This window comes from Schistosoma haematobium, chromosome 4, assembly GCF_000699445.3.
Source record: "Schistosoma haematobium chromosome 4, whole genome shotgun sequence".
NCBI lineage: Eukaryota > Metazoa > Platyhelminthes > Trematoda > Strigeidida > Schistosomatidae > Schistosoma > Schistosoma haematobium.
This window is the reverse complement of record NC_067199.1, coordinates 25,057,168-25,082,779: the sequence shown is the minus strand read 5'-3', so window position 1 is coordinate 25,082,779 and position 25,612 is coordinate 25,057,168. Positions and strand designations below refer to the sequence as shown.

General features: G+C 36.1%; 2 protein-coding genes across 5 annotated transcripts in view; one reads left to right on the top strand and one right to left on the bottom strand.

The window, feature by feature from the left end:
• SYNJ1 (Synaptojanin-1) overlaps positions 1-4,923 on the top strand; it is a 64,219-nt gene extending 59,296 nt beyond the window's left edge. Inside the window, exons 12-13 of the mRNA XM_051219339.1 lie at positions 3,601-3,691; positions 4,690-4,923. Of these exons, the coding sequence (XP_051066607.1) occupies positions 3,601-3,691; positions 4,690-4,785 (187 nt within the window). The 3' untranslated portion in view covers positions 4,786-4,923. The remainder of the gene's footprint in view (positions 1-3,600; positions 3,692-4,689) is intronic.
• An 86-nt stretch (positions 4,924-5,009) lies between these two features.
• Positions 5,010-17,059, bottom strand: MS3_00007726 (uncharacterized protein). 4 transcript variants are annotated; one of them, XM_051216050.1, is made up of 18 exons: positions 16,928-17,059; positions 16,817-16,891; positions 16,631-16,783; positions 16,508-16,595; positions 16,307-16,473; positions 16,170-16,272; positions 16,002-16,136; positions 15,794-15,861; positions 14,673-14,757; positions 13,339-13,493; positions 12,717-12,950; positions 11,469-11,814; positions 10,734-11,102; positions 9,865-10,199; positions 9,184-9,615; positions 7,887-7,926; positions 6,965-7,351; positions 5,010-5,561 (listed from the first exon to the last, which is right to left on the bottom strand). In XM_051216050.1, exons 11-18 carry the CDS (start codon positions 12,773-12,775, stop codon positions 5,079-5,081), a joined length of 2,451 nt encoding a protein of 816 aa, XP_051066603.1. In that variant the 5' UTR covers positions 12,776-12,950; positions 13,339-13,493; positions 14,673-14,757; positions 15,794-15,861; positions 16,002-16,136; positions 16,170-16,272; positions 16,307-16,473; positions 16,508-16,595; positions 16,631-16,783; positions 16,817-16,891; positions 16,928-17,059; the 3' UTR covers positions 5,010-5,078. The 4 variants fall into 4 exon arrangements, with proteins under 4 accessions (XP_051066603.1, XP_051066606.1, XP_051066605.1 ...); XM_051216049.1 differs by lacking the exon at positions 15,794-15,861 and adding an exon at positions 15,295-15,333 and having other exon boundaries at positions 16,928-17,056; XM_051216048.1 differs by lacking the exon at positions 15,794-15,861 and having other exon boundaries at positions 16,928-17,056.
• Positions 17,060-25,612: the final 8,553 nt, after the last annotated feature.

Below are 25,612 nucleotides of genomic sequence, written 5' to 3'. Positions count from 1 at the left end.
CCATTTATCCCGCGCTTCCCTTCAGACGTTGACGTCTTCATGATCCGTTCGATCCAATATTATTCTTGCATTGTTCCGTTGTACTATTTAAACTTGGACTAATTTTAATTTGGTTATTTATTTCCTGAAGAAGTGGCTTACACTAAGTTACGAAACGTCAGAAAATCTAATTTTCTACTCATTGGGATATTACAAATATATTTTTATTTTTATTTACAACAGTTAATGAGTTTGGTGCAATAATAGTTCTTATCAATAATTAGATGGTTGATAGTATACATTGATTTTAGTTGTACGTTTTTACCTTCGATTGTCTGATGTTAACTGAAATATACTTAAAACTAATTGTTCTTAATTAGGAGGAGTACATTAAAGATTTAAGGTTTAAATGTTTTAAAACTTACCTTCTAAGTATTTTGTCACTGGAATTATCTTACTGATTTCTAAAAATTATAATTACACTCAATAAATTAGGAATTCTTAAACAAACATTATACTTTGCATCAATTTCAGACTTGAAATCAGAATATATATTTATATGTAATTGAGTGTAATCTTAGACACACATGTTTACTTTATGTGAGCAATTTGAAAATCATTAAAAATATTTATAGTTCGTCATCAATACTGAATACATATCCAATGATCATTGATTTAAAGCGTTAATTACCATTAATAATGAAGTATTTATTTATTCATTTGATATTTTCCTTTATTATTATCGTTTACAGTGATCTTTCACAGAAAAAAATAACTATACTAGATTATTATCATTGATGATGATGATCCTTTATAGAAATAATTGTACTAGATTATTGGTGAATCCTGTCTATATAGTTATTCATTGGTAACTTTAGCCAATTAACGATTACATAAGGATAAGATATCGTTTATCTTACAATCGAAATAAGGACTAGTTCTGTGAGTATAGAATAGGGGTTCAAGTAGTTGTATTACTCAAATGGATGAATTTAAGGTTTAGTTTCAGCTGATACACATTTCACCATGAGACGAGAAATGTTTTTATTCATAGTCTCGCTAGAAAGTCTAGGATGTTAACTTTCTGTGAGTTCCTGTTTTTTTCTTTAAGAATGGACTTATATTTCTCTGAGACAAGTACTTTGAAGATCACTCGTATGTAACATCATTTACGGCGTTTCTATGCGTTTTTCTTTTCACAGTCCGGAATTTCAGTACAATTTGTGTTTGAAGATAAAATGTTTATGCATATCAAGAGAATATGTTGATTAGTATACACATAGGTTGAATGGAGTCAGTAGTTGTTTTCCTTATTTCCGACTTTGTTACAGTACATTTTTGTAATAATTAAACTAAATTGAACCAGGTACTAAACTTGGTGATTATTACTTAGAGGACGGTGTAAACAAACAAAAACTCACAATTACTGTTCTATGGGATATAGGAAACCGAATCTTATCAATCTTTGCACAGTCTCTTAAATTCTTGATTAACTAAATAGCGGTAACTAATGTTTTTGTGTTCGATTGCCTTTTCGAAAATTAAATTACTTGTTGTTTAGTTTATGCAGTTTCACTTAATTGATGAGTTTCGTCTAAATTTGTTGACAGATTTCTTCATAATTTCAAGTTGACTTATATAAAAGGGGAGACTCCCTTCCATTTTATTCTCATTACAAATTTTTAAGATTTTTAGTCTTGAAAAAAGATTTAATTTATTGGTTAAAATGAAACATTTCCTTTTTGCTCGACTCTCATAAAATACATTATGATTATAATAGTGTCGCTAAATAGACCTATGCAATAGCGCTTGTGCTAGGATAAGACCTCAGGCCTTTTAGTTTTTCTCATTACATGGCGACATTTTTCCAATTCGAATTTCCGCAATGACCCTGACTATCGTCTAATTGGCTTTTACTTTTATGAATATAGGGTTGTGGAGATTGGTGTTTTAATTGAGACCATGAAACGATCAATGTTAGACCACCGTTGGAAACCTGGAAGTACTAGACGACCGTTTCATCCTAGCATGGGACTCCTTAACAGTGTGCATCCGCGATCCCGCTCGCGAGATTCGAACCCAGGTCCTTTGGCCTCGGGTGAGAACGCCTAACATCCGGACCATTGAGCCGGCATCCAACCGTGTTATATCTAACCTCAACCAATCCACGGCATTGCGTGACCATCTTCCATTGTCTTCTGTGGATAACTGCCAACTGTGTGACATGTCCCAAGGTCATTACATATTTCTCTTTAAACATATTTGTCCTATTTCAGTTCCTGACTTCCGTCCGGAATATAAAGCTGTACTGAAAACTCCGTCTTCTTTATGTTAAACTAACGTCAAAGTGTTGTCGTGTGACAGGCATGCAGTCTATTCGAGTTCGCATTCGTTTGCCTTCGTATTAGACGGATCCCAATTGTCCTGTCATTAACAATTACCGTATGCTCGTACCGAACACAATTTCAAGATACAACTTTGTTTTGTTTCTTGAAATACATTACAATACAAAAGGGAAATAAACTTAATTCTGTTTCCTTGACATAGCACTAGTCACAGCCCCGAAAGTTCTTATATTAGATTTAATAAAAAGTGAATAAGTACCCACAGGCTAAGTATTCAACGTGTGTGTGGAGTATCTTGTTTTTAGGAAAATAAACTTTTTCTCATTTCTTTAAAATTTGGTAGATAAACTCTAACTGCTGAAGGACTTGAATCATGTTTATTGCGATTGGACTGACATTTACCCTAGTTTATATTGTCAAACGTCTTAATTTACCTCCACATTTTACCGTTTTTTTTTACTGTGTTGATTTGAATTGCGCATTGACTTGATCTGAAACATATCAAGATCTAGTGTTCACTGCTTTTATAACTGGTATCTTTTTGGTCTGTGATCGTTTATTACACACTACTTGTTTCAAGTGACCACTGTTTCACTATCTAGTTTTAAAGTAATTCAGTAGTTGAACGCTCTTGAATGAATGGCTTACTCCGCATCGTTTGAAAGGAAAAAAAACTTAAACGTAAATATGTACCATAGTATTTAACTGTACAATGTTCACAACGATAATCAAGATTACATTCTTCAAAATAATTTATAACTATTCATTATTGTATTCGTGTTATCGTAACGAGTCCCAAATCACATATTGTTTGCTGATTCTGGGATCGAGTAGCGAAAACATAACGGTAGTCATTTCGTGACATGTGACTTCAAGATTGGAATCTGTCGACCGACTAGGACTTTCCGATTTTGGTTTTAGGTGATGGTGAGACCTACTGGTTAGAGATGTTATCAAATGCGACAGTATAGAATTCAATAAACATCCAGCTATAATTTCCTACTACACTTTGCATAAAGATAAACCCTTCCTGTAAATCTTCCCTCGTTGTATTTCTAACTGAAGTGTGTCACATACTAAGTACCATTTTCGATCATTTGTGCATTGATTCTAGTAGTATTCATTTCTTCATCACTTCACTGAAGTGTCGATTTTTTGGTGCCCGACTGTACTTTAAAATAAAGTGGTCTTCAAATTCAAATCACTGCATGTAAGATTCCTATTTTTACTTTTCACTAATCTTATTCGAATTTCCTGTTCTAAATTTTTCAAACAGATCAATTGATGATCCTTTTACTCTTGTATATTCTTCACAAAGCGGTTCATCTACAACCATGAACCATGACAAGGATGCCGCACTTATAAATGTAAGTGAAATATATTCATAAACTCTGAAACTAGGGTATATGGAAAAAATAAGTGGACATTGTTCTGTCAGGGGCGTGAAGATGATAGGTCTAAATGATTAACCAACGCATTTATCATCTATATAATAGTCGAAAATCCTTTTTTGAAATAAAATAAGCAGAATACTATTTGCTAAGTAGTGGAACCGTGGTAAAGTACTTTTAATTGCTAAGTTCCAGTCAGATCTTAGTCCTCACAGTGAACAAGTGCCTTTCGACCTTACACAGGTCTGATACGCGAACCGATTTGCTACAGCACTGTAAAGAACTATATTTCAATAGCCATACTCATGTTTATGTGATTACTATGTATAAACTTTGACGCATAAACTGAGAATGCAATTGATGTTCCTTAACTTCATACTATCTAATTATCAATGAACGATTTCCTTACATTCCTTGTTTGATATTTTAAATCTAAGGTAAAGCGAAAGACTCAAAATTTTCACTTATACGAAGCTGTTCATACGAACTGTGAGTACACTTCATATATATGCCCTATTTCACCGTAATCTTATAAAACAATACGTGATGAAAGAAAACTATTAACGACTGTGAAATGATCAATGTTTGTTAAAATGCAAATGAGGATGATTTACCTGGAGTTTATAGAAACTCAACAGCACGAAAATAACAGAAAACTAAACACAATGTTGTACCATTTCCTGGAAACTTCTGACCATCGTTAAATCTAACGTCATATCCTTGATGTCCATTTCGGACATCGTGACCCTTTAAGCTAATATGAGGGCTAGTGATAATATTCAGCTCCCCAGATCTATCGAAGTTGAAATCTAGTTGCCGAATTTGAGTACTTAACCATTGTATCTGGACTGTATACTTCGATTCTCAGTGTTGGATTTCACTAAGTTAGGAATATTGTTCTTTTGTCTGTTTAAATTTAATTCTGTTACTCTCTCGCTCAGTTTTTGTTAACGTAAACTGTTTGCACTTTTCAGTTTGAACCCATCTCTCCGACACGTGTCGTCCCACAAACGCCCTCAAGAAAAATACCACCTCCGTTACCACCTCGTCTAAAAACTGAAGCAGAATAATTTCACAATCTAAACGCAGAAATTGTTTAATCTGATGACTAGCTTCTGGCTTACTTATTCAACAGTTAACTTTATGAGTTGTGAACCAACTTATCATTCCAATATTTTATATTTATAATTTAAGCTCATCTGATGATAGAATCGACTTTTTACTTATAATTATTCAACTAAAGTGGTATTTTCTTAATACGAAACGGGTTGTAACAATGAACTAAAAACACATATTTATATCATGAATAAATACATTTAAAACAAAGGACTGAACAAGGCATTTTCATATGAGAATATTACAGTTAGCGCCGTCTTATAGATCTACTAGAACTTCTTGACGATGACCAACTACGACTAGAGTTCCTCCCACGACGTGTTCTCCTGTGACGACGTTTATGACGACGAGCACTCGAGCTATGAGATCGAGAGTCTCTGGAAAACGATCTGGAACGAGACCTAGACCAAGAACGATTACGACTTGGATAGCTGGTACGTGTGCCCCAATTTGTCGAAGCTCTTGTTGAAAATGAACGAGAACGTGATCTTGTATAATATGAACGACTAACTGGAGAGTAGCGTCCACGACTACCCCTACCCCTGCTTCTGGAGTCCGAAAAGTCACTCCTTTGCATTTTGCGTGCTGATGAGCTTATGGACCGACATCTTTTACGAGAACGCTTAGGTCTGCTGGAACTTCTTGAAGAGGATCCAGATGAGGAAGATGAAGAAGCAGAACTAGAACTGGATGAATGAGACCTTCCTCTGATTGCAGCTGGTTTTTTGACCTGAAAATAAGAAAAAACTTGTTTTATGATTCACATTTGGGTTAAAGTTAGGAAATTAATTATCATTTACTAGGCTAATATACAGGAAAGAGTTAATGCAATATGTCGACTGAAATCACAAAAGTAATATGAATCTTATTTATATACAAAAGTTGAACTATTATGTGGCAACATTGTACGAAACTGAACCTCACTATATGACCAACAGTAATTTATTTTCTTAATATAATCGACATTGTATGACACCGAGTCAATCTGAAGTGTGATTCAAGATAAAAATTGCACTGTAGTAATTTTTCGGTTAATAATATTGCGAACCCTTCATCCATTCGCCTGAAAACAATCTACATATGACATTAATAAATAGAAATTATGTTTCATTATCATATCTCACAGAATTCCTTGAAGAACGCAACGCATCCTATAAGACAAGGAAGCGTGTGCTTTACAACAAAGCACGCTTGTCTACACATTTTTATGAAAATTGCCATATTGGGAAGTTTGACAAACTCGGTCGATTTTCAACTTTATTGCCCTAGGAAAAAGTCGTATGGTGCAATTTACTAGAAATCTTTCTATCGATATAAAACTTTGGATCACTTTGAGAATCCCTAAATAAACAATATTGAGTCTTGGATTATTGGAAATTTTAATGAACGATAAATAGTTCTCAGTAAAAGACAGAAAGTTCATACGCACAGTATATTTTTCGGAGAATGAATTAAAGATTTTAGTTACATGAAAAGTATAACTATCCTATCGAAAATAAAGATTATAATTGTTGCCATCAACCATTATTGTGGATCACTATGCAGTCTATCTGTAATGGGTCAAAGTTGATGAGCATTTTGATAACTTACTTATCTGATATCTGTATCAAGTTTCCAAATAAATAAATATCAAAGCTATATTATCTATTTTGAACTATGTGAGACTTCAAACCAAAAATGGATAGTTCTCCCCAATCTTACAAATTAAAACCCAGTAGCTGCAAAAAATATGGCATCTGTTTGTTACAGTGCGGTACTTTAATATGCGAAATACCAGTTTAAACCGTTGATTCCCAGGCTCGAACTCCGTGCCATCTACTTCGGTCTGAGCGGGTGAATAATGCTACAATCTCTTACAAATAAAAATATGGTTCAAAGCCGAACATGAAGTTCTGCTTTTGTATATGGTTTACAATGGATGGAAATTAACGTGCTGCTTTAAGTATATGCAGAATATTACTTATTTCTTTTTAACGTTGCAACACTAATATAATGTCTATCTTTGTACATGCAATTTAGAAAATACGGTTATCTAACAGGAAACTAAGTCAATCATTTCACTTGAACTTTTTATAGGATTTGAACAGCCAATCGATTACTAATACAGAATAAGTGAACGCAACATAAACATACTTGATTTTTAGATATTGGAGGAACTTGGGGTTTGATCATAGCTGGCACGGTTGGGATAGACGTAGTTTCATTAGAAGCAGCAACTGAGTTTTCTAGTTTTTCCTTATTATCAATGACAGCAGCGGGAGAATTTTCATCTTTATTTAAATGTACTTCGTTCTTAGAAGAATCCTCTTGTATTACACGAAGTCTCTGTAGAATTGAAATACTATTTGGACCTTGGGTTTTTGCAGTGACTAATTTTTTCTCTTCTTTGTTTACAGACTCATCAATTTCAACCTTATCGCCTGTTTCCCAATGTTTGTTAGTCCATGGACCTAGATGTTGATTTGTATTTTTCTCTAGGATTTGAGGAGAATTCTCCCACTTACTGGTTGTAACAGCATTCTTAAGAACGAAAATATAAACAAGTAAAACTGTTAACTTGTGCTCAGTTGTTCAATTAAATCCTAAAAAAATGTAAATATTTTGGATGTTTGTTGAGTACCTGAGAAATCTAATACACATGAAGTAACGTAGTTTCACTAGAATCAATATCTGTATAATCAGATGGTATTATAAATTGTGCTGAAACTGACTGTACATGGAATCATATAACACTATTTATAAAAGCACAGATTAATAACGTTCCATTGTGATCCTGAGATAAATTTTTTACATATCTCCATATCCTACTAAGAGATGGATGATCAAAGTGCAGCTTACAAATTCAGAAATTCTGAACCCAAATAAGATTCACAGAAGCATGAGTCCTATGAAAGGAAATATTTTGCAGAGAAAGTCTGGATAGGTTGTCATAATTCAGTGAGACAATTTTCCCTAAAAATGTGTCGATTTAAAATCATTTCCAACGTTTAACAATTACTCTGCAGTAAAAGACAATTACATTTTTTTAAGAGAAATCCCCGGAAATATAGCTTACTTCAGTGGATGGATCTTCTGTAACAATTTTCGTGGGTTTTCTGTGGGAAAAAAACGGAAGAAACGCGCTATCATTTATATATATATATATATATATATATATATAATCTTTTGATATAGTGGCAAACGTTTATTTGAATGCAACTATTTACATCCTTTACCATGAAAACTTTGGTGCTGTAATAGAAACAAGAGTCAGATCGAAAACATGCTAAAAACATAAATGAATAGGAAAAGCGTAATATATTTGTAGCTTTTATCAGTTTATGGTATTACATTTTGCAGTAAAGTGGACTAAAAGTTTTGTTACAACTGTGACGTTTTACGCCTCAAATGAGTGTATGTATGTAACAGACTATCCAATATGAAATAACGCACTGTTTAACTTCACTACTGTTTGAGGCAGCGAGAATTAGTGCTTTTGTATTCTCTTAAAAATTATGATGGCTCGTTTGAGTCCGATAGAAATAGATGGATTCAGTCATCATTTGTAATCCTTGCAGGATATGTAGTTTAGTTTACTGTTCTATTGCACTAATCAATGTGGAATCAGTTTACTGACAAATATACACCTATGAGAGTCTTGACTACTAAGAAATAAAGAGAGTAAGACCAAGAATTAAAGTACTAATAGTTCTGCAAACATTTTTATCCGTGGTACTCGGCTGAGAATTTCGAATTCTTGCTTGAGTGATCTTTTTAAAGTTGCTTTACCCCAAAATAGAATTTACGCATTACAAGGCAATGAAATAAAAGTTTGTCTACTTGAATGATAAACAATTTCCAGGCAGTCAATTAAATAGCTGGTCCGATTTTCAGAAATTCTCGTTAGCGCAATGATCTTTAGAAGAATTACATTGAGAAATATTTAGATGAGAGTATATTGCAATTGGTGAAATTTTAAAGGATAGTTGGGTCTTTATAATGGCAAAACATCCGAACCACTGAAAGTCAATGATTTGAGGTCTTAGAATAAGTATACTTAAGTCACTTGCAAGGTAGAGAGACTGAGACCCTGAGCAAATATGAAATAGCCGACGATGCTAGTACGCTATGAAGAGCTGCACCATCTAAGTTAACATTGAGTTTGTAGTTTCCTAAACTTTTCTAATGCATTTGTCATGATAACTTCATTAAAAGTATAATAACTGAGTTCTGAATCAGCTTGGATTTTACCAATCTGGTAGCACTGGTCGACACAATTTCACATTATTGACGTCGACTTTTCTTAAAATCTTCAAGGTAAAATTACATAATTATGGAACACTCTCGAAACTGATAGGGAAAATAAAACTTACTGTGTAGTCTGACTTTTCTTAGTTATTACTATGATAGGTTTACTTGGTGAAGTACCTCTGTGCTTCAACCCAAAACTTTTTGGAGGCGAGCGGCTATGTGATCTTGAACGCGATGTCTTTCTGTCGCGACTTGGACTTCTTCTTCGACTGCGAAGACTTTCTGCTTCAGGAGAACCACGTCTAACATTTAACTTCGTACGGCTATGTGTGTATGAGCCTGATTTAGAGCGTGAACTTGAGGATCGACTTCGTCGACGGCTTGGGATGGAACGTGATGGTGATCGAGAATGTATGTGGGTACTTCTTCCCGATAAATGACGTCTTTCAATGCCACGAAGACGATCTTCCGATGATCCAGACGGCGCATAAGCTGCTACAGACGGTGGTACAACGCGGCGCTTCTGGTTTAGCATTTCACGACGCATTTTCCACCTAAATAAACATTTATGTAAAATTAACATTAATCACACCAGACAATAAAACAAGGCTTGTTAACTGTTAGCATCAGGACACTAAAGATTGTGAGCCTTTAATGTAGCGTGTTGTCTGGACGATCGCTATATGCTAATAGAACCGCAATTCACCACGCGAATTTATACATCGAGCAAAACAAATTAGAATAGTCTTAAAACTTTGGAATTTACGAGCAATAAACCAATATGAAGCAAAAATAGTACGTACTTCTCAACAAGATGAGGTGGAGGACTACGAGGGGTTCGTCGGCGTCGTTTTTGGGGGCTTGTTTGGGAGTGTGAACGAGAACAAGACCTAGAGCTGTCAGATGCACAACTAGAATTTGATCTAGAACCTAACGTAGAACTTCGGGAAGCCGAACGGGAGCCACGAGTCACTTTTAATTGTCTGTCTGAATGTGAGGGTGAGGGTTGTTTCCTAGGTTTTTCAGGTGACGGAATCTCCTCCAGTTTATGTAGATCTGTTTCTTCTGAAAACACTTTACCCTGTTCTTTGTTATCTGGTTGTGGTGGTGTTGGTATTCTAGAAAGTTCATAAGAAACCTGAAAACAAAAAATGAAGTGGAATGACCATGAACCTGTAACAGAACATTCGAATGAAGTGTCTACATTCAACTTTCTTACATGAAACCTTGTATTGTAAACGTAGGCGATACTATATAATAATAATAATAATAATAATAATAATAATAATAATAATAATATTGTAGTACAAGCATATTGTCATTCAAATAACAACAATTTTTCATGTTTTTTTATTGGTAGGGGTCATGTATTGCAGCCATTATGCAAAACCCATTAGTAGTTTATACTCTTCTCTGAATAGATAGGTAAATAATTTTGGAACCAAATTATGAGTACTGGATGGTATCAGCCAGAAACAAGTGATCATTTAGGTGTGGTAGATGAGTAATCCTATTTAAAATCTTATTTCAAACACAGTGCGACTGCGAAAAAACCGGTTGCAGATACTTGTCATAACTTAATAAAACCTAGAAATTATCAATGACTAACTAAATTAAAATGGATATAAATCGGCGAAAACCGTAATTTATTTATAATCAGTTTACTCCTCACTTGGTTTCGATTTGAGAGATCCGGAGGTGAAGATATGCGGGCATTCTCACAGGGTGGTGATGGCATCCGATTATTGGAACCGGGACCTGACAGGGAGGATGGGTAAGGGATACGAGATGGTGAAATTATAATAGGTTGGTCAATAGGAGCCTGATTTTCAAAAGATGTAGGAAGCTTTGGTGAAAGCATAAGAACAGGGGATTTTGATTGATATTTTTGCTGTTGACCAGAAGCACATGAATTAACTGGGGAGATAAGTATCTGTTGTGGGGATTTTAAATTTGGAGATCCAGAACACTTCCTAGGGGACTGATTGGTATGATACACTTTGGGCGAGTCACCTAAGTCTCTCTTGGATACGTCATTTGACTGATAAAACAGAAAATAATCCAATTAAAACAATTTTCAAAAAAAGATATTACACTGCAAAATAATGAATATATCCAAAAGTTTAATATTAACATTATGACACCATAATTGCTCTTCAGTGTTTATTATTTGCTTACACTGGGATATGATAGTGCTAGATTGACAAGCATAAAAGAGAAAACAATACATATTTTAGGAATAAATCCGATCATAAATAGTAATTAACTAATAGTAAAATCCCTACAGAAAATTAAGCCTTTACATAACTAGCTACGTGCAAAAGGAAATTCACAAATAGCTTGGATAGTTGTAGTTAGGTAAAGGTATAACACTGTGGAAACGTTTAACAATTAAATAAGTGCTTACCTTAATGGTCGAATATTCTGAAAATTTAGAGAGTTTTGGAGACTGTTCATGAGTAGTGGTCGGAAGAGTTTTAAACTTAGCATCTTCATCGATATCTACCATATATTCATCGTCTATTTCTGATAAACGTTGGTTTGCACGCCGGTCTTTACCAAATAAATCCTCAGACACTGACGTCTGACGTATATCTTCGGGAGATCTAACATAACGCCTGTCACTCGGATCATCGGGTTTACCCTCGAACTCGGTATAAAGCTTTTTCGGTCCAATTGAGACCGGTGACAGATTATTCTGTGTTGGTGAGGAACCATTTTCCACTACCTTGGAATCATTTACTAATACTCGACTAAAATATATGCAAAACGAACATTTAAAAAATGATGAAACATTTCTGAAAAGCAATCGTAGTTGTTGACTATCACTAACTTCTAGACAACTTAGGACAGAATTCCCTATAAAACCAAAGAATAATGACCAGGTGGCAAACTATCCTCGCATAAATCGAGTGCATTAACTACTTCATACGTTAACGAATTTCAGTTGAGCAGAAGGGATTGTTCCAAACTGCAACAGAATACATAGTTAGAATGTTAATACGGGATTTCAAACTAATCAAAAAAACGAACACCAATGAAATTTTTATGCTTAAATAACACTGAGTAAAAATCTATACATCATTAAGATACTTGGTAGGTTGATGTGTAGTAATAAAAAGCATCATAAAATATGAAAACATCAGAAAACGGATAATGCTTAGGGAAACCAAACTGCATGAAGATGGATATCTGAAAAAGATACTTTTTACAAGTCTTAACTGTATAGTGTGACTTACTCATACCTGTTAATAAGAACACAACCAAGTATATTGACAAAACTAGTATAAGTGCACTTATTGAAGAATTTCCGTCATAAAATAATGTACATTGCTTTAAAAAAAAGATATCTGCAAGTGCTCAACAGAAATCGCAGGATTTCTCTAACTGGTAAGCAATAAATGTAAGGCAAAAAAATACAGATATTTGATAGTAATAACTGCTAGAATGAAACATCACCATGTTTTCTACAATCTACGGAAGCATGAAGGGTTTTAACACTAAAAAACCGTTATCAGGATCTTAACGAAGTAACCAAACATAGAACTCTATATTTGACAAAGCTGTGTTAAATGTTACTAGCTGAGAAATCGAACTCAAGAATAAAAATAGGCAGTGTACTCAAACCGAAGTCAGGGAATGTCAAAAAACCTACTGATCTAGTGATGGTGAATGACTGGGAGAACGTTGTTTATGACCATCTCGTTGGTCCATTGAAAATCCTTTCTCGGAAGAATCAATATCTCTTAGACTACCAGAAACACCAGTATTGGCTATAACAACAGATGATGGCGAAGCACTTGGGTTTCTATTACGACTAGCAGCTATGGATGGAGACAGCGGATCCTGCCTACTTCCACGTGATGAGCGGGATGACGATACCCTTCTCCTGAAATGAAAATGGGATAAATGAATTTCATACTAAAATGACACATAATCGCGCTACAGAAAATGGGGACAATTTATTGGGAAGCTATGATTTCATTCAGATCAAATATGCATCTGACCTGATTTCGTCTCGAGTTTCCAATAACAGTGACCAAACAACTCAGATTCTAAGTATGGGTTACGGAGATTGTTTGATTTAAATCAGTTCGCGATTTTAACGAAATCCAGATTCTAATGGAAAGTTGAACTTATCTTGAATGGTCGCAGTCTATTAGTTTTGTTTGTCAAAGATTTGAATACACGAGGCTTATTTCTAACACCTGCTGTTATTGAGAGTACATACTAGTAGACCTACTATTTTAAAAAGCATGAAGTACTAATGCACATACTGTAAGTTGTTTATTTGTTCGTGATTTCTTCGTTCATTCCATTGTTTCCATTCATCTTGGTCTAATCTCTGGGTATGAGAACTTGCTTGGCGCCAGTGCGGTGGGGTGGTGCTGCGTCCAGGACTTCCTGAACGAGAATTTGGGCTCTGGTAACACTAAAATAAATGTTATACATATCACAATTAAGGAAAACATATTAAAAACAAAACAACTAATCATTGAGTACTTATCGGAACTAAAAAATACAGTTATATAAACATTACAGCCTGAGTACGTGACCAATAGGTCTCTGCAAAGACACAAGACAAAAGGATAGTGCTGGGATTGTGATGTAATTTAATTAGTGCCTTATAAGGATTAACTTTTAGTAACATTAATTAAGTCAACAGAAACATTGTCATGGCAGTCTGACGAAACAGATATGACTTGATGTAAAAAACTAGCGATAAGTATCTCGATATATTTACTCCTGATTTGGATGAAGTGTTAGCCATCATCTTTTTTAAACCATAACCCGTCTAACGAAGTCTCAGAATATCCTTAGCATTGTCGCTAAATACAAACTCGGTTTAAGAGTATTTCCAAAAAAAAACTAGCATAACGTGGATTGTACAATACGTTAGTCTCATCTATTAATTACGTACAACCTCAGCTAATGTCATGTGACACAGAATTTGGCATAAACGTGCATCTATCCATGTTTCAGTTTTATGAAATAACTGCAAACTCCATTTTATGACCTTATTATGCTGCTTAGTTGCCGAAATCTCGGTACCATAACCTAATATATGTAGTAGGATTTAAAACAGTTCTGCTGAAGGTGGAGTCAACTTTTATTCTGTAGCCCATTGACCTGAAGTAGTATCTAGTTCACTGAGGTAAAGCACTATAAACATTAATAAGTGAAGCGATCCTCCATAGTTCAATGGTTAAAAATTTAGCACTCAGCTACATGATAAAAAATGGATTCGGTACACTGACTGTTCACAGTAGTAACTAATTTCATATTTAGTATTAGCAAAATAACTTCGATTGAGTCGCAATGTAGCCACTAGTCTAAGTGATTCAATATTGCGTGGAATGTTTTGGTGCTAGGTAGATGAATAGAAATTACTACGAAGTCCTAAACCCGAATAGCTTAGTAATAACTCTCCTGATTGTGAAACTATATGACACGTTTCACTCAAGATTGTGGATGCACTATGTTAACGAGTACTAATTAACACGAAACCCAGACCCAAAGGTTCCTGAAGAATACCAACCACTACCTAATATTAGATTTAATTACCCAATGAACATCCAAGTTTAAGGTGCAAACAGCGAGTACAACTTACGATTCGTCCGCGCCCTTTGACTACTCGACCTGAACGATCCTCTTGGTACCGACTACGAGCACTTTCACAGCTGTCTATATCGTGTCTGAAAAATAGAACATTTTTTAGTTATGTGATGTTGGATAGTATCTACATCAAATAACCTTATACACTCTGACCAACAATGTGAAAACATATAGTTTACTTATTTTGGCAAATCAAAATTACTGAAGGAGTATGAAAACCTATTTACTGTGTACAGACTTGTGTACTAGTATTGGAGATGTGATTTGTGTGCGAGCTAAATGGACGAACAAAAAACTAAGGCACCATATGCATCAAAATTCAGTTCATCTTTCAAAACCCCAAAAGCATGTCTAGATGTAAGGTTGTAACCGAAATCAACTGCACAAGCAAAAGTAAAACTTTTGTTTAAACGTGTTTCAATGAGAACATTATGGTACTATCTACAACCATTTAAGCGTACGGAGTGGCTAACAAAATTGCTTCGGTACTCAAGTGGCTCACAAGTTATTATCTATGACTATGAATTGTGAAGGGATGGATAGTGGCCACTTCTACTACTGAGTAAAAACAGTGAAATATAATCAGTATGGAAATACAATAGTAACAGGAGACCCACCTGGATTCAACTGAATAATTACTGATGCGTGCTGAAATACTGTTGATCAAAAGTAATACAAAGCATTAGACTTAAGTCGTAAAACCAATGAATAGGGTTAATACTACAACTATGTTATGTCTAGAGGAAGGTGCGTGTGTGAAATATTAACAAAAACAAAAGCAATATAAACACAGTCCCATGACCTGTCCACTCATGACAGAAATATAAAATACTAGGGATACACAGAATACCCTAAACATTGTCAAATGACGTGAGCACTACATTGCCTGAAACGAAGGTCGTCAAGATCCTAAAACCGTTGCGGCACCTGATTTTTGGGGGCAGTATTACATATCGGTAAGGGGACTTATGGCAAAATTTCGGACAAAAGAAGACTCGTCAGAGATGATAGATATGGAGTAGACTACACATCACAAAAAGTAACGATCAAAAATCAACATGCAAACACACTGTCGTCTTTAAATCTGTTTCTTGATCGATGATTTAGGAAACGTACCTTGACTTCACAGAATAAAGTTGATTTCCACTACATAAATTTTCGATTCAGATCGCTGACTGAATAGCCTAAAAGGCACAAGTGCATAAAACATCTAAGTCAGCTGTAACAATTAGCTAGTCGTAACCCAATATGTTAAGTAATCTACTCTCTATCGTCACACTTAGCACTAACTTTAAAAATAAAAATGAGAATTTATGACCAATACCTTGGACTAAGATTCGCTTTCTTTTGAAGTTCTAGCTGATCCTCTTCGTAGTTCCCACGATACAGAAATTTCGGTGGCGGTACTTCCGGTATTTCTTCTTTGCGGACACTGCATTCATTATCCATGCCACTTTCACTGAAGAATGTTTTTTTACGAAAATCCTTTTACCTATCAGAAAACTCCTCACCTTCACTTAATTTTCGTTTCTTCTTCTTTGCCTTCTTGGCTTTTTTCGACTTCTTTTCCTCGCCTATTACCTTACTTTTCTTAACTACATGTTTTCGTCACAAACTTTGGGGACTTACCAGGAATAAGTTCACCGCAAGACTCAATCACAATCGACTTTACTGGGCGATGGGCTTTAGTGTCAGAGATTGGAACAGCTTCGATCTTCCTGACAACATCCTCTCCTGATATAACGTGTCCGAACACCACATGTTTTCCATTCAGGTGGGGAGCAGGAGCAGTCGTACTAAAACTACTTAGTAGTGATTGTTTAGCCTTACATGAAGAATTGAGAGCCATTAGTGTTAGGCCCTCTGTTTGCCATGGAAAGCAAAAACGGCCGGTCATGTTCGGTTGTAAGGCATTCATCTTAAAAAATCAAAGCTTCCCAAACGTACTCTTACCAGCAAAAGTGCCACCGTATATTGATTCACCCCCAGTTCCATCCTTATTACTGAAATCACCACCTTGTACCATAAAACCCTTTATAACGCGATGGAAGACGCTTCCTTGGTAGGTTAATGGCTTCCCTGTCTTCAGACCTAGGCCACAAACACCTAAACCGATCGGGAAGTGATACTAAAGAGTACCTTGACACAATTTTTTAAAATTCTCAGCAGCTTTTGGGCAGATATCATTGAACAATTCGAAAACTATACGACCAACTGCATAATATTAGTCGATTTCAAAAAAAAAAATACCTGGCTGCGAATCAATCTTTATATCTAAATAACAACGCGTCTTGAACTTATGCTTTCCCATTTTGACAACAACCTCGCCCACCAACAAACGAACAATAATGGCGTACGGCACTAGGTCATAAAAATAAGTGCATTAAAAGTAAGATCAATTCTTTCAAAAGCTGTATTGAAAATAGGTCGTAAAGTTGTCACTAATCGAAACACAAGTGAACAGTTCAGATTATCCGTGGTACAACACTTTTATATTCTCCTACCGAAAAAACTTCAAGGGCTATCTAATATCCCATACCCTTGGGACGAACTCGTATAATATATTGATTTCTTTGTCCTTGCTTCTCGTTATCTCTGTACGGTTCCAGGCATTTGTTCGTGTCAAATTGGTGCCAGGATAGAATGATTGTCTTGAGATATGTATTAGGCACAGCAAGTTCGAGGGAGAGACGGTAATCCATGAATGAGTACGTGTTTGTCAAGTCTACTTAAAATTGTTTTCTGAGGGGCTTGTGGTCACATCGGTCGGTAGAGCGTTCCATACGAGGACAACTATTGGTGGTAAAGAGTGGGGCATACCTGGGTTTTCACTCTTTAATGTGCAACTTCGAGAGTTGAGTCGAGGAATGTGATAGTGATGTCTCGATGAGATGTTTGTGTCGGTGTGACTTGATGTACTCAACATACTGTATGTCATTGACAGATTACGTCCTGTTCTCTCATGGCTCGGCGAGAACAACTTCGGGTATTGGAATATGTCTCCGTCAAATTTACTCGTTATTCCTGTCACTTAGTTGTTCGTCTCTGTACTCGGTCAGAGAGATTCATGTGTCTTTTGAACAGAGGGAGTGCGATGACACTGTGAACATCAAGGTGTGATCCTGCCCATGTCCTTAAAATGGACTGGAAATAGTTCCATGAATTTCATGAATGGTAGTTTTTCTTGCTTCCAATACACTATGTCTTTATAACGATCCAGTGAAAATCAATGTATTTCCCTCAACTTTTTTGTCCTTGTATTACTGGTTTCGATTGAACTAAATAACCAGTGGTTAGTACTAATTACGGATCGAATCAGTAGGTGTTCAAACGTTGTTTATTTCGAATTAATTTTAGTTAATCATTTTGCACGGCACTGAACGGGACTCAAAAGCTCTTCGGTTGACAGGGTTCCGCATTTGAGAATGACAGTTTGGTGTTTCGTCCACAGAGACAAAAATGAACAAATCACATATACAAATTTTGGAAAGTTACTGTCACCAGGTGCATGATGATTTATTTAGCCTCGAAGATAGGCCACGGCTTTACTTATGTTACTTCAGAATTCTTGTCAATCAGTAAGTACCAAATAATAACGATTATTTGACAGTGAAAACTACGTCTTTGACTCCACTGGGTTTATTCACTTTCTGGTTATTGGGTGTCCCTTTTATAGCTTGCGTTAAACTAAACTTATAGCTAGTGATGCTTTCGTATTAGTGCACGCTCTTGAGAACTTTTTAGTCGATTCGTGTACTTTAAGGCATTTTTATTCTTGAAGGACAAGAAGTCACTTCATACCCAAATATATATCTGTTTATATGGGGATTCTCTACTCGTAAAGTTTTAAACTTACTACCTTTCGTTTCTCTCGTCATAACTTCGTAAATTGTCCGTTAAATTGAGTGACTTTGCAAGCACTTGTAGTTGATGCTGGCCTAATTAATTTGAATAGATGCCTACTAACCAAAGTCGTCGGGTCAACATCACCACCAAATCGGACCACGGTCTTATGTGAGACGTCTCTACAGCTCTAGAAGCTAGCTCAGAAACATTATGTTTCGTCACATACTGCTGCGTATGTCTTCCTATCCAACCATCGTCTCCTTCCTTATTCAGCTTTATATCATTTTGTCATACAATAATTGGTGACTGAACTTACTTATTCTACCGAACCCAGTGTATCCTAAAACCATTCCTCATCCTCATCAGTCAAGAATGGAATTACTCACGCTACGTGTGTGTTTCAGCTGTAAGAAGAACCTCCATGAATTTCCACTGAAAACGTGAGGCTGAAAAAATGAAAGACAAAGGGGCAGCAAGGCATTCAGACAGTAAACTGTTAGTAGTGGAACAGATAAAGACATGGTAAATCTGAGGATAAAACTCATGCTAGCCGGTATTATCAGGGTAATATTTAGCTAAATTGTCTTCAGATAAAACAATACAATGACCAAGAACGATGAGTTGTGACGTGCAAAGAAGTACAATGGGTCTGAATAATGGAAGGAAATTTGAGGCTAAAATCGGAGTTGTCCATTAAAGTCGAAAGTATGTCAAAAGACAGTGAAGTGTCTGGAAGTGCTAATAAATTTGTCTCTTACTATCAATCATTTTCTCTTTGCCATTCTTTTTTCATAAAATACCAGCCGATATGACATGACATAAAAGCCTGAGTTAGCGTGTTATAGGTTATCTTGGTAGGATACCAAAGCCATCCTGATGGGAGAACTAAAAGCCAAAGTCGGAATGGACAATAATGGTTTTGAAGATATCATGGGACTGGGAGAAAGGAAGGAAAAAGATGACAGATTTTCAAATCAATATGCATTCAACGAAGTGGTTATATGAGGCACAATATCACCCCACAAACGCATACACAAAGCCACATGGGGCTCGCCGGATTGCACACGGAGAACTAGATCGATCAGATTTGCATCAGTAAAAGGTTCGAAAGGACGATGGAAGACATAAGAACAAGAAGAGGAGCTGACAGATCTTCAGATCACCACTTGGTTGTGGAAAAGTTGAAACTGAAGCTATGAAGACATTGGACAACTAGAAACATATCATTACAAAGGTTCAATACAACCTTCCACATAATGACAAACTCAACCAATTCAACATATCTCTTAACAAGTTCCGAGCCTCACAAGATCTACTCAAAGAGAAAACTAGTATGGAGAACAAGTGAAAATGAATCAAATAAGCACTAACTACAACGTGTCAGGAAGTGCTGGGCATAGAGAAGCATCATAAGGAGTGGATCTCTATAGAAACCCTGGACCGGATCCAAGAAAAGAAAAGCCAGAAGGCAGCAATTAGCAACTGCTGGACATGAACACAGAAAGTGAAGTCACAAGCTGAACACACAGAAGCAAACAATCAAGTGAAGAAAAGCATTGTAACTGACAGGCAGAAATATGTGGAAGACCTCGCGACGACAACAGAGAAAGTTGTAAGAGAAGGAAATATGAAATAGACATATAAAATGACAAAGGAACTTACAGGGAAATGTAGTAAACCAGAGAGACCGTTCAAGAACAAGGATGACAAGTTGATCACTGAGATTCAAAAACGTAGGAACAGGTAGGCGTTACGCCTTGAAGCGGCTGGATGTCACTCCACCAACGACTGAATGAATCAGGATGACCATCAAACAAACCAACTGTGGAAAAGCAGCATGACCTGACAATATATCAGCTGAAACGCTAAAGTCAGATAGAAACAACTGAAAACATGTTCCACGTTCTATTTAGGAAGGTTTCTAAGGATAAACAAGTGGCACTGACTAACTGGAATAAAGGATATCTCATCAAGATAGCGAATAAAGATGTGAGCAAATGTGAGAACTGAGCTACAGATACATTACACTACTATTGGTACCAAGAAATGATTTCAACAGAGTGTCGCTGAACCGGATGGAAGATTCAGTGTACGTTCAACTTCGAGATCAACAGACGGATTCTGTAAGGATTGACCGTCCACAGACCAAGTTGTAACACAACGATCACTGTTGAACAATCGTTTGAATGGAAATCGTCACTATACATCAATGTCCTTGATTATGAGAAAGTACTTGACAGTGTGGATAGAAAAATCTCATGGAATCTTCTTCGACACTATGGTGTACCTGAGAAGATCGTCAACATCATACGGGATTCATACGACGGACTATAATGCAAAGTCGTGCATGGGTAGCAAATGAGATTCATTACAACTGAGGACCAGATTCAGACAAGGCTGCATAATTTCCCCCTTCCTCTTTCTGATGGTCAACATCTGAGGAAAAGCAAAGAATAAAGTGAACAGCTCGGACTTCGTAGATAGCCCAGTCATTTTATCCCATAAATAGCAATAAATTAAAGTGAACATAGCCAGGGTATCGGCAGCCACTGTAGCAGCAAGCCTCAACATACACGAAGGAAAAGTAAGACCCTCAACAACAACATAGAGAATACCAACCCAGTCACACTTGATGGAGAAGTTCTGGGAGACGTGGCGACTTTCATGTACTTGGACGGCATCGGCGACGAACAAGGAGGATCAAATACAGACATACATGTGAGTATTAGCAAACCAAGGACCGCACTCCTACAATTGAAAGACATGAACCGAAATACGTCTGCAAGCCAACACCAAAGTCAGAATCTTCAGTACGAATGCCAAGGCAGTTATTTATACTGTACGGGTCTGAAATTTCGAGAATGGCCAAAACCACCATCAAAAAAGTACAAGTAGTTATAGGCGGTTTTCTACGAAAGGTATTCAATGTCCGTTGACCGGATACCACCAGAAATAGCCTACTGTGACAGAGGACAAACTAGCTTCCATCTGAAGAGAAGAGTGAGAAAAGGTGTTGGTGGTGGATAGCACATACATTGTGTACATCACAAACAACATCACGAGGCAAGCGCCAACTTGCAGTGCCGATTTGAAAAGGAAAAGCGGAAGACTATGGAACACTTTCCGTCGGTAATAAGCAATCAGAAGAATGAATAGGAACTGGGAAGAACTGGAAAGGATTGTCGAGGACAGTTAAATAGAGAATTCTGGTTGGTGGCCCACGAGGGGTAGAAAGGGCATGTAAGTAAGCGAGTACGTGAGTAATGAGATAAAATTAATGGTTAGTCATTAAAATGCTCGTGAAAGGACGAAACTGACAAGAAACAGACAAAGAGGGACTCATATTGAGTTTGTGTTAATGTTTTGTGATATCGCAGTCGAGCGACGGTTTATGAGCTTTGTGGAAACAAGATAATCTCTGATGATGTATGGTCAATTTGGTTTCAATACTTTTAGTATTTCCGTGATCAGGATTTTCTGGGACACTGATTAGGTATTTGTATAGTAATAAATCGTACATCGATTGGATAAGGTTAATTCTATCTGATTTCTGTTAGAATTGTCACTGTTGAAAGTATTGGAGTTTACATCATAATTGTTAAAGCCAACACGGTTGCGTATTAAATTGTTTTCTAAGTAGTCAGCTTGTGAAGAAGGGAATATGTCTTAGGGTGGATAACCATGATCCACATCATTCGATTTCAGATTGCAGCTAGAGTAACAATCTGTGAGCTAATATGCAGTGTATCCGTTGATGGGTCTACTTAATGTTTGGGGTCAGATACTTTCAAAAATGTTCTCTAAGTGAGTGGTGTTTTTTGGTGAGTCGCGATGAGCAAAAAACTATGTCGATTCAAAAGGGTTCATATTCAGCTTTATTTCAATTTATAGACGAAATACAGAATAATGGGAGGTCATGCCCAAGTGCTTAGCACATGTTTAGTGTAGTTGAAGAAAGGTCAGAGTATCATGTGGCTTGATCGAGGTGTCAACATAGCTTCGTTTTATCCCCTTTAGAGATGGATTTTGATGTTTTGCCGGCTCAATGAGCATCAGGGGATATATGTTTATTTAGATGTCCTTGATCATTTGGAAGGGGTAATTATGAATAGGGTTTGTACTGACTGAACAGCAGCCCTTAGAAACTAGCTTGGTCGATGATAATTGTTTGAAGGTAAGAGTGAGTAAATGTTCGTAAGTACTAGGGTTATGAAGCTGAACACCAAGGTTAATTGACAAATAATGGAAATAGTACCTAAATGTGAAGTTCTCGGCTAGCACAAACTATTGACTTCGAGCGATAAAGCTAGAAACCCAAAAGCTCACGTGTAAAGAGTTACAACTTTCGAAGTTTGAGGTCCATATGTTTGGCTGTTCTACATCATTTTTCGCAAGCCAACATTCGCTATGTTGAATTAGTTAGTAGTTAGCTGAAGGGCCCCCTTTCAGTCTGCTTATAGCAATGCTTCCGGTTTGTGGTCATTTCTGGAGTTTAAAGATTTACATAATTTAGTTAATTCTATAATGCACGCATATTAGTCATATTTACCCATCACTTTCAGCAGTTGTTAAGCATATTTTAGAATAATAGGTAAGGTGAAAGAGTGGATGCATGTCATTTAGAAAATAGGTATGTTATTGTTCTGCTATGATTCTTACGAAAGCGCTTCCCGATTCGTTTCGACATACTGTTTGCATAGTCCATATTGACATCGAACTAAGTTACAGAACGCCTCTACTTAAATTAATATGCAGTTATTTGGTCAAAAGAAAGATAATAATGATGAAGTTGGTGATAAAAGCTTGGAGAACGTATTCAGAGTACATATAATAGATCATCAATCTCTTGTCTTAAAGTCCTTGGCACGTTTTATTTATTTCTCAGGTTTTTCAGTATCTCTCACATAAAAGCTGTCACAGAGCACAGGTATATGAGCACATAAACTGAGAACTATCTGGAAATCGTTTGTAAATAACTCCGTTTTAAGCCATCTCACTGAACCTGTTGTTAGTTTGCCTACACAGATAAACAACGTCTTGGATTTGATCATCCTAGTATACGGTATGTTATACGGACCTAATACAAAAGAAATAAAGTGAGTTTTAGCTGGGTCCATTTGCAGAATGTGTTCATTCGTCAGTAGAACGGCTGTTTATACCATAAAGAGCTTGGAAATTATCGAGGAAGGGCCACTATAGGAAGGATAGTAACTCATGAAACAATTTATCACATATAATTAGGAACTGAATTTTATAAGTAGTGAATGAAATTTATCACATGCCTAAATTTTTTGAGCCATAAAATATTTTCCTGGTTTGTACAGTTTTTTCTCAGGTTTTGAGGTTAGTTAAGGAATTATGAAAAAAACCTTTTTTCCTGTAACTAAGAGACATTTACGCCTAATCTGCAGATGTATGGAGGTGAGAATCATGTTTTACCCATCTGATCTTTATGTTATATGTATGTTTTATAACTTATAAACTCGCAATGTAATTTGATTTTGCACATATCATGTAATAATATAATGACTGAGGCTACGAAAAAAATGAATAGTAATTCTCTTAGATTGTGCGTTATGTTCTGCCGGACTATATTCTGTTTGGTTATGAAAATGTGGACGCTTTTTAGCATGGCTTATAATTTTTCTTCAGTGCGTTGGAAAAGACAGAAATCCCCCAAAATCTTGATCTTTAAAAGAGTTTATCACAAATAACAATGGTGGTGAATAGCTAGTATCATTTAGTCGAAGTATATGTAGGGTGATTTATATTTTTTGATAGGAGAGTAGTAGCAACTCGCAGAAACATATATATATATATATATATATATATATAGAACAAAATCATTTTTGTTACTGACTAGTTTTGCATTTTGTTTTCCACTTCTGTAGATAATAGCATTATTGAGGATTGTGCAAGTTCTTGATAATCCAGGGATCAGATACAAATGACTAGCACAATAAAATCGCCTAACAGTCAGGTGTGGAAACAGGAGGACCAGTTTTAAATGATATCTATAGAAACACAGTGTATAGAAGCACAACTATCATGTGACTTGAAAAAAGTCGTTCGCCTTACAGGTGTAGATGATCACTGCTAGCAATCTGTGTCGATGATCGAGGGCCCATCTGATTTGGCCGTCAGTCGCGTGACCTCCCAGTCTACGTCGACGTTACGACCTTTGGTGAATACTCAACGCGGACTTTTTCTTTCGTATTCAGGTACTGTAGTTGCTAAGGTGACCTTATAGCACAAACAACGTTATGATAGAAATGTATTAGTAAAAATAGGTAGCCACATGCACCTGTTCATGGTGTGCAAATGGCTAACGCGTGTTAGTTGTGGCTGATTTTGACGAGCATTGAATTGGTATTTATTGGTCTAATCACTGTACCATTTGGCTAGAAACGTGTAATATTTTTCGACCCTACACACGATTTTGATGAGATATAGTCTATACATATATAGTTGATATTAATAACAAACTAACTTGCCATGATCATAACATATTGGGTGATTTGAAGTTTGAAATAAAGCATCAAATGCAATTTAATACCTGCTGTAAACGTAGTAATATTCCCAAATATATACATGAAAACATTAAACGTTTTGTCACAAATTACAAATCATCCGAACATTTTGCCTGGCTTGAAAGTTTAATCATTGATCAGAGTGTAGTAAGAGATGGTTACTTTTTATTTAAATGCAAGAAAATGATTACTCATGCTATCTGTTGATTGCACTTATAGAAGTCAACTCATCCAAATCATTTAATTTGACTTCTCGATGGAACCGATTGGAATTCACTTTGAATCTGTACATTTTAATCAACCCATGTCTTGTGGAATACATTATTAAAGTATGTAATTTCTGCTTGTATTATCTGCCCGTCTCGATGTTCATCACAACGCTTTCAAACAACAGTACAGACAATAAATGCCCACAGTGCATTACATCATTGGACACGGTATTAAATAAGTGATTTAACGTTATTTACAATTAGTGTTTGCGACACGCAAGCTAGTGAAATGAAAACCAAACGTGTTTCGGTCATCTTACTAGTATATAAACCGAGTTTAAAGCACATAC